General features: G+C 53.3%; 1 protein-coding gene across 1 annotated transcript in view; it reads right to left on the bottom strand.

The window, feature by feature from the left end:
• Window positions 1-3,690: 3,690 nt before the first annotated feature.
• Window positions 3,691-10,057, bottom strand: part of LOC142284809 (F-box/WD repeat-containing protein 2) — a 29,427-nt gene continuing 23,060 nt past the window's right edge. The window contains exon 7 of the mRNA XM_075333229.1: window positions 3,691-4,414. Coding sequence (XP_075189344.1) covers window positions 4,126-4,414 — 289 coding nt within the window. The 3' untranslated portion in view covers window positions 3,691-4,125. The remainder of the gene's footprint in view (window positions 4,415-10,057) is intronic.

The following is a 10,057-nucleotide window of genomic DNA, read 5'->3' as shown; positions in this document are numbered from 1 at the left end:
TCTCCAGCGTAGCATGTAGACTGAGTTGGCATGCCTCTTGAGAGGGTGCCTTGACAAGTAGATCGTCTAGGTAAGGGATCACCGAGTGTCCCTGAGAGTGCAAGACTGCTACCACCGCCGCCATGACCTTGGTGAAGACCCGGGGGGCTGTCGCCAGACCGAATGGCAGAGCTACGAACTGAAGATGGTCGTTTCCTATCACAAAACGTAGAAAACGTTGATGTTCTGTAGCAATTGGCACGTGGAGATAAGCATCTTTGATGTCTATTGAGGCAAGGAAGTCTCCTTGAGACATTGAGGCAACGACAGAGCGGAGGGTTTCCATCCGGAACCGTCTGGCGTGCACATGTTTGTTGAGCAGCTTTAGATCCAGAACAGGACGGAACGAGCCGTCCTTTTTTGGAACCACAAAGAGATTGGAGTAAAACCCTCGCCCTTGTTCCTGAGGCGGTACAGGAACCACTACTCCTTCCGCTCTTAGGGAGTCCACCGCCTGCAGCAGGGCATCTGCTCGGTCTGGATGTGGGGAGGTTCTGAAGAACCGAGCTGGAGGACGAGAACTGAACTCGATTCTGTACCCGCGAGACAAAATGTTTGTCACCCACCGGTCTTTGACCTGTGACATCCAAATGTCGGAAAAGCGGGAGAGCCTGCCCCCGACCGGAGATGCGGAGGGGGGGGGCTGGAAGTCATGAGGTAGCCGCTTTGGAAGCGGTTCCTCCATTTGCTTTCTTGGGGCGTGCGTGAGCCCGCCAGGAATCTGAGACTCTTTGCGTCCTCTGAGTCCCTTTGGACGAGGAGAATTGTGTCTTGCCCGAACCTCGAAAGGACTGAAACCTCTGCTGCCATTTTTTCTGCTGAGGTTTGCTTGATCTGGGCTGGGGTAAGGAAGAGTCTTTACCCTTGGACTGTTTAATGATGTCAGCCAATGGCTCGCCAAACAGTCTATCTCTAGATAAAGGCAAGCTGGTTAAACATTTTTTGGAACCAGCATCTGCTTTCCAGTCCTTTAACCACAAGGCTCTGCGCAAAACTACCGAATTGGCGGACGCCATTGAGGTGCGGCTGGTAGATTCTAGGACCGCATTGATAGCGTAAGACGCAAACGCAGACATCTGCGAGGTAAGGGACGCCACTTGCGGCACCGCTGGATGTATGATAGCATCCACTTTTGCTAAACCAGCTGAAATAGCTTGGAGTGCCCATACGGCTGCGAATGCTGGAGCAAACGACGCGCCGATAGCTTCATAGACAGATTTTAACCAAAGGTCCATCTGTCTGTCATTGGCATCCTTAAGTGAAGCGTCATCCTCCACTGCAACTATGGATCTAGCTGCAAGTTTGGAAATCGGGGGGTCTACTTTTGGACACTGGGTCCAGCGCTTGACCACATCAGGGGGGAAAGGAAAACGTGTATCCTTAGAACGTTTAGAGAAACGCCTTTCTGGATGAGCGTCGTGTTTCTGGATTGACTCTCTGAAGTCAGAGTGATCCAAGAAAGCACTCAATTTACGCTTGGGATAGAGGAAACGAAACTTCTCCTGCTCTGCAGCTGCCTCCTCTGCAGAAGGAGCTGGGGGAGAAATATCCAACAGTCTATTGATGGCTGAGATAAGCTCGTTTACCATGGCGTCCCCATCCGGGGTATCCAGATTGAGAGGGGTTCCAGGATAAGACTCCTGATCACTCTCTTCAGACGCATCACAGGGCGACTGATTGCGCTGAGACCCTGAGCAGTGTGATGACGTTGAGGGTCTTTCCCAGCGAGCTCGCTTAGGGTGGCTGGGGCTATCATCTGAGTCATAATACTCAGCCTGGGAAGCCGGGGACCCCCTTGCAGTCTGGATTAATTCCAACTGAGGGGGATTAGAGGACAGAGACCTCGCCGTGTCCATAGACTGAGCCCCAGTCATGGATTGCAAAGTTTCAAGGATTTTTGCCATAGTCACAGACATTCCATCAGCAAAAACTGCAAAGTCTGTCCCTGACACCGGGGCAGGACTTACAAGCGTCTCAGCCTGGGTCACTACCCCTCCGGACTCCGGCTGGCGAAGCAGCACCGGATCTGAGCATTGCACACAATGGGGGTCTTTGGAACCTGCTGGTAGAGCAGCCCCACATGCAGCACACGCAGTGTACACAGCCCTAGCCTTGGCAGCCTTGCGTTTTGTGGATGACATGTTGCTGCCTCCTCAGAGCGATCTGGGGTATCCAGCCAGGAAGCGACCTCACAGTGCAAGAAATAAATAAATATATATATCTGGTGACACAGTACACCAATGCACACTGAGGCACTAGAGGAGCCAGCTGAAATGCCGCTTACCGCCCGCTTAAGAGCGGGTGTGTGGTCTCCAAAAGCCCCCTAGTCCAGGTCTCCCAGAGCCTTGCGTCCTTCCTCTAGCCAGACTGCATGTAATGGCTGCCGGCGTCCTGGGAGAGGAGGGGGGGCGGGCCCTGGGCGTTCCTGACTAAGAGCGGGAAGCCTGCTTCCCTCTGTGCCTAGTGAGAGGGCTGGAGCATGTAAATCAGGCTCCAGCCCTCGTCGCTGCTGCGAAACAGCGTCTCTCCCCTACCCTGATTGACAGAGTGGGGGCGGGAACGAAGCGGAGCTAGGCCGCAAAAGCCGGGGACTGGATTTATAAACGCCGCCGCCGTAAAAGCGCGGTCGGCGTGTCCCCGGCGCACTACAAGTCACAGCAGCGCCGCCGGTCCAGTGGGGGTCGGCGCTGCGTTCCCACAACACAAAAGTCCCCCAGTAAACTGCAGGAACACCAACTCAATCGTTACGGTCCCCGGCGCACTACAACACCCAGCCAGCCCGGAGTGTGTCTGTGCCTGCCGGGGACACAGAGTACCTGTATGATGCAGGGCCTTGTCCCTGATTGTACTCCTGCTCCGTATCCATCAGGTGCTATGGGTCTGTGGATGGAGCCCGGCGTCAGAGCTTAGAGGCCGGCAGGATCCCACTTCCACAGAGCCCTACAAGGGGATGTGGAAGGAAAACAGCATGTGGGGCTCCAGCCCCTGTACCAGCAATAGGTACCTCAACCTTACAACACCATCCACGGGTGAGAAGGGAGCATGCTGGGGGCCCTATATGGGCCCTCTTTTCTTCCATCCGAAATAGTCAGCAGCTACTGCTGACTAAAATCTGTGGAGCCATGCGTGGATGTCTGACCTCCTTCGCACAAAGCTTGAAAAACTGGAGAACCCGTGATACCACGGGGGGGTATAGCCAGAAGGGGAGGGGCCTTGCACTTTTTAGTGTAGTGCTTTGTGTGGCCTCCGGAGGGCAGTAGCTATACCCCAATCGTCTGGGTCTCCCAATAGAGCGCTGAAGAAAAAAACTTTACTCACCTTCTCCAGCGCTGCTGTCTCTGCTGTCGCTTGCTCCCGACCGCCGCTCATTATGCTCATTGCATATTCACTTCACTGCGGCCAGAAGCAGCAGCGGGTAGTCGGCAGCACCAGAGACCGAAGATCAGCACCATAGACAGCGACGCCAGGGACAGGCGAGTAGAAAGTTCTCGTTCACGGATAACACACGGAGAACACACGTGTGCCATAAACACGGCTCGCGAAGGGCAATACGCACCTTTGACATGTGCGTGATTTTCACGGACGTGTGAAAGAGGCCTTAGGTAAAGCCAGGGGGAATGGTGAAGAAGGTGACAGCAGAGGCATATCAGGGTACATGTAGCTTTTATTGCGCGGGGAGCAGCAGAGATGAGTGTGCATTCTGCTGTGTGCGGGCGACGGTCGCTCATCATTCATCCAGTTCTCGCTCCACACCCTTACCCAGACTATCAGTTAAATTGTGACTAATTCTGTAGTAAAATAGATGTATAAAGACGATCCAGCTCTGAAATGCATATGAGCCAAATGGCCACTCCTTCCCTGGGAATGTGACCAGTGACAATGAAGAAATACCTAATGGCGTCCACTTTGCAGACGGCATCCAGAGGACTGGCCTGCTCACAAAGGGACGAAAGAAGAAAGAAACCAAAGACGATTGTGCACTGCATGATGGGAAACTTTGGTTCATGCACGTAACGCTGTGACAGTGGTGGCTGATACGTCAGTCCCAATATCCTGTTATAACCATCAGAGCCGAATCCACGGTCCTCAGCCGTTCTCCTTCCACATCACCAGATGGATACTGTGGTCAGGCATGCTGGTGGCGAACACCAGCCCCCCGTCATTGCTACCGTCCAGGCCGTCCAGCCACGCCATCTCTCCAGCCAAAAAACTGGAGCCCCTCTTAGACTTCCTGTACTCGGGGAGCGGCCAGCGACTGATCACCTTCTCAGTTCGTAAGTCCATGATGTACAGGTGATGGTTGTCAAAAAGGAGAGCAAAAATGTCCCCAAAACCGAGCAGAGAAAGGTGCGTGGAATCGGGAGTCTTAATGATTCTGAAAAGAAAGAGAAAAGAAGTGATAATGTGAATGAGCGTGAAAGGATAAGATGTCAGAAGCATCGCACGACCACAGCAAGACCACGGTCAGATCCCACACCAGATCCAGCATCGTACTGCAACGTAAGCACAGACTCCTGCTTGTTTTCCTGCTTGCCCTGAATATCCCATATAGCATACCTGTCCCTTGTGTCCTCTCCTCACTATTACTGCTGTACCTTTGTTCCTGCTTGCCCTGAATATCCCATATAGCATACCTGTCCCTTGTGTCCTCTCCTCACTATTACTGCTGTACCTTTGTTCCTGCTTGCACTGAATATCCCATATAGCATACCTGTCCCTTGTGTCCTCTCCTCACTATTACTGCACTGAATATCCCATATAGCATACCTGTCCCTTGTGTCCTCTCCTCACTATTACTGCTGTGCCTTTGTTCCTGCTTGCTCTGAATAAAGAGAATTTTGTTACTTACCGTAAATTCTTTTTCTTATAGTTCCGTCATGGGAGACCCAGACCATGGGTGTATAGCTACTGCCCCCGGAGGACACACAAAGTTACTACACTCAAACCGTGTAGCTCCTCCCTCCTAGCATATACACCCCCTGCTAGCCAGTCCCAGCCAGTTTAGTGCAAAAGCTGAAGGAGGACATCCACCCACAAGAAGAGACAGAGTAAAATCCGGAAGAACCGGAACCTCTGTCTACAACAATAACAGCCGGTGAAGACACACGGAACAAGAAACCTGCCAACAGGCAATAGGGAGGGTGCTGGGTCTCCCATGACGGAACTATAAGAAAAAGAATTTACGGTAAGTAACAAAATTCTCCTTTTCTTTATCGTTCCTATGGGAGACCCAGACCATGGGACGTTCAAAAGCAGTCCATGGGTGGGAATAAACAGACAACTGAGAAGCAGGCAAACCTAACTTCACAAATGGGCGACAGACGCCGGACAAATGCGTCTGCCCAAGCCCGCGTCTGCCAAAGCATGAGCATGCCTTGGGTACTGCTTCGAAAAAGTATGCAGACTAATTCGATCTGCAGTCTGACAGACCTACTGAGCCGTAACCTGGTGCCTGAAAGCCCAAAAAGGCGCCGACAGGTCTGATCAAATGTGCTCTGATCCCCGGCGGGGAAGGCACTTGAGTACACTTGTAGGTCTCGGAAATGGCCGACCTAAGCCAACGAACCAGGGTCGGCTTAGATGCCGAGAGACCGCTACGCTGACTAGCAGTCAGCACCAGAGAGAGGTGCACCGCCTAATAACGGCGGTGCGAGACACATAGATCCGGAGCGCCCGCACCAGATCCAGGATATGCAACGCTTCCTCAAGCGATGAACAGGAGCCGGACAAAAGGAAGGCAGGAAAATTGCCCCGGATAAGGTGGAAGCAGTAACCGCCTTAGGGAAAAAAGTCCGGAGTCGGATGAAGACCACCTTGTCTTGATGCAAAAGACCAAAAAAGGGGGTGACTCCGAGAGAGTGCAGCCAGAACTCTCTGGCGGGAAATTATAGCCACTAGAAAGACTACTTTCTGTGAAAGATGAAACAAAGAAACCTCCCCAAGAGGCGCAAAGGGGGGTTTCCGGGAACCGGGAGGACCGGATTAAGGTCCCAGGGCTCCATAGGCCGCCGGAAAGGCGGAATGATGTGAGATGCGCCCTTAAAGGAGCGCACCGGAGCCAGCCGGACGATACGCCGCTGGGACATACTGACAGAGCCGAGACCTGTCCCTTAATGAGGGATAGTCCTAGCTGTAGACCGGACTGTGGAAGGGACAGGAGGGTCGGCAAGGCCAAAAAGGTCAAAGGACACTTTGGAGCTCGAGTCATAGCGGAGATGACTTCAGGAAGGATATCAGAAGTCGCCAAGATCCAGGACTCAAGAGCTACGCCGTCAATTTGAGAATCTAGAATTCTGACGGAAAAAACGGACCTTTTGAGAAAAGGTCTGAACGGTCCGGAAGATGCCATGGCAACCCAACGGACAGAAGGAGCAGGTCAGAGTACCAAGCCTGCCTGGGTCAGTCTGGAGTATGAGAATGACCCGACGGCCCCCTTTACTGATCTTGCGCAGGACTCTGGACAAGAGGTAGGGGGTGAAATACGTAAAGAGACGAAGCTGGGATCAAACATGAACCAGTGTGTCTACCGCAAAACCTGAGGATTGTGAACCACGGTTGGACAGCTGAAATAGTCTGCCTCGCAGTTTTCACATCTAGGATGTGGGCTGCGGATACGGTGGACTAGGAGTCCCTTGTCCACTGAAGAATGTTGAGCCGCCAAGATTGCCAGGCGGCTGAGTGTCCCGCCCCGGAAGCTGATGTAGGAAAACGCTGTCACGTTGTCCGACTGGACTCGAATGTGCCTAGCCGCCAACAGATGGTGAAAGCTTAGAGAGCTAGAAATACAGCTCTGATTTCCAGCACATTGATCCAGAGGGCTGATTCGGACAGAGTCCAAGCGCCCTGCGCTCCACGGTGGAGATATACTGCTCCCAAGGCGGATAGGCTTCCATTGACGCCACCGTCTGACCAGCACCTGTCGCCAGCGGAGGGACTACTGATCGACTAAGAGCAGCTTCACAAGTGCCGACAGAGTCTCGAATTGCGTCCCTGAGAACCTCTGGTTCGAAGTCAGAGTGGACTTGGACAGAAAGACAAGCCACCCGAATAGGTTAGAGTGGCGAGAGTGAGCGAAGCACTCTACTAAGAGTCAGCACTGGATGAAGCCCCGACAAGAAGGCCGTCCAGGGCAAAAGATCACTGCCAATCCCTAGGGGTGCAGGACCCTAATCACAGCTGCCCCCAATGAGAATACTCGAGGGGCCGTGGCTAACCCCAAGGGAAGAGCCACGAATTGGACCACTCCGATTGTCAAAACGTAGTCAACGCTGGTGTGAAACTGCGATTGACTCCTGCAGATAGGCATCTCTGATGCCGATGGCTGCTAGGGAATCTCCTTGGGTTCTTGATTGATCCGGTGAAAAACACACGGAACAAAACCGAGACTCCATGTGAAAACGCCACACCTGACTATGCTTGAAAAGCTAAAGATCCAGGTCGGAAGGCACCGCCCTCTTCGGGGACTAGGAATAGATTTAAGCAAAAATCTCAGAACCGTTCCCAGTCGGGAACCGGTACAATTACTCCATTGGCCTGCAAGAAATGCCACGGCCTGTGAGAAGGCGGCGGCCTTGGAGCCGGGAGGAGTTGACAGAAAAAATCTGTTTGGCGGGTGGACAGAATTCCATCCTGTAGCCATGGGAGATATAATCCCGCCCCCACTGAACGGAGACGTGTTAGAACCCTACGTCGCCAAGTGGAGAGAGCCTGCCACCGACCAAGGAGGTTGTTGGCGTGGCTAGATAGCTCGGAGGAAGCTGACTCAGTGGCAGCATCTCCTGCGGTCTTCTGAAGACGCAGCTTCGAGCCATTTGGTTCTATGAACCTAGGCCGAGCTAGAGGACGATCAGATGGAGGAACGGAAACCACCGAAACCTCAACTGATTCCTGCCCTGGACAGGTTCCCTGGTTTAGGTTTGTGGCAAGGAAGAACACTCCCCGCCAAGAGCTTCCTTAATTTCATCCAGTTGGTTCCGAGGAAACTGGTCCCTCCGAAGCCACAGGAGCCTGCGGATAGCGAGGAAAGTAGCCAAGACCACCGCCGTGCGGTGTCCAGCATGGCAGACCTGGCAGAGGATGAAAAGACTGAAGTCTGGAAGTTCAGGCAACCGTTTTGGGCATAGAGTCCCTGTGAGGGAATGCATCTCCTCCAGAGAAGCAGAGAAGGTACAAAAAAACCGCACTGCTGTAAAGCTGAGGAGAACGAAGCTCCTGCCGCCCCCATACCGACTTGGCCAAAAGGACAACCGGGCGGACCGCAAAACCTTAAGTGAGGAGCCATCAGCCACTGACATAACGGTCCGGGCTGAGCCACCTGAGGTGAATGAGCCCACTTCTTGACCACCATTGGTGGACAGGGGAAACACAGTCCTCAGAATCACGCTTCATGGGAAGCGACTGTCAGAGCGGAACCTGGGCTGGTCACAGGGGCCTGAAAACTGGAGTGGTTAAGGAACACACGTTGTGTTCACCTAGATAAGGTAACTCCGGCGGATTGAGGTCCAGTACAAAATTAATGTACCGTGGGATCCTTATAGAGGTGCCGTCAGCCACTGATACAACTATCCGGGCTGAAAGTCTAGACACCGGAGTGGCCACCCTTGGCGAATGAGTACACTCCTTGACCCCTCTGATGGGAGGGGGAGACCGGCAGCAGAACCCCGCTGTGGGGTCTGCAGGACAGGCTGTGGGCTTGGACGCAGCGGGCTGAAAACTGGAGTGGTTAAGGAACACACTCCTCGTCCTGTTAAAGGTATACTGATGCCTTTCTGCCAACGGGGAATACTCCCCTGATACAGGCGGATGGAGGTCCAGTACAAGTATAATGGACGCAATCCAATCATTCGCATCTGCGTCACCTACGGACGGATCAATGTACATAAAGTAGCGTCCGAGCCCCTGGTAGAGACATCCTCCTCGTCCAGTGAGTCAGCTCGTAATCAGAGCTGCGGGACGGGGAGGACAGGGGACCCTGCGTCACCCTTTCAGGAGGACGGGGTCTGAGCCCAGAAGGAGAGTCCCTTGTGAGCTTTGCTGAGCGAGCTGAAGCAGAAAACGCCCTGAGAAGGGGGCTGCATGCTCAGCAGATGCCGGGACAGCCGACCCCTGGAAATAGGATTCCCCCAGGGGTCAGCCACCGAAACCGGAGCAGCTGGAGGGACCATTAATGAGCCTCCAAGCTGAGGGGCCACAGTGGTTATGAGCTCGGTACAGCCGTACGAGACTACCTGCAGTGGATAATAAAAACAGCCTGCAGCCTCGCTCTGTGAGACATGCTGCAGAGGTGGGGGCTCTGTCTAGAATGTCTAGAATACCCAAGACAGGGGTTCAGCCTGGGGAGACTCCAGGCTGAGGCACCACCACATAAGAACCATTACAGTGTGGGTCTGTGCCGGTTCAGGCAATATGAGCTTACATGCAGAACATGTAGTGTACAGCCTTGGAGCTTTGCTCCTAGTGTGAGACATGCTGCTGAGGAGGAGGTTCTATAATAAAGAATTAACTCCTTCAGAATGCCCTGAGAGTGTATAAAAGTGCACAACCAGAGGTTGTGACTAGTGATGAGCGAGTATGCTTGTTACTACTCGGTACTCGCACGAGTATCAATGTACTCGGGCTACTCGGCGGGGACCGAGTAATCTCGCGATACTCGTGCTGTACTCGGGGTCTTCATGTTGGCGCTCTTTTTACAGCCATCCCTTATGCAGGGATTGGCTGGCAGACCACTGCAATGCCACAGCCCTGTTGTGGAATTGCAGTGATTGGCCAGCCCGCACAGCGTGACCGTGCCTTTAGCCCGACACTTCCCCGCTCGGCTACGGCCCCTCCCGCACTCCACTCCGCGTGTATATATATATGCACGCTTACACACACACGCACGTTTTTTTTTTAAATTTACAGTTTTATGGTTTCTACATGCTGCCGGGGGTCATTTCAGAATAATACTCGGGTCTCCCATAGGATAACATTGGGCTCGGTGCTCGGGCCGAGTACACGAGTATTTTGAGATGCTCGGCCC

This window comes from Anomaloglossus baeobatrachus, unplaced genomic scaffold (genome assembly GCF_048569485.1).
Source record: "Anomaloglossus baeobatrachus isolate aAnoBae1 unplaced genomic scaffold, aAnoBae1.hap1 Scaffold_58, whole genome shotgun sequence".
In the NCBI taxonomy this organism is placed as follows: domain Eukaryota; kingdom Metazoa; phylum Chordata; class Amphibia; order Anura; family Aromobatidae; genus Anomaloglossus; species Anomaloglossus baeobatrachus.
The sequence above is the reverse complement of the archived record's forward strand: the minus strand, read 5'-3'. Positions and strand labels throughout refer to the sequence as shown.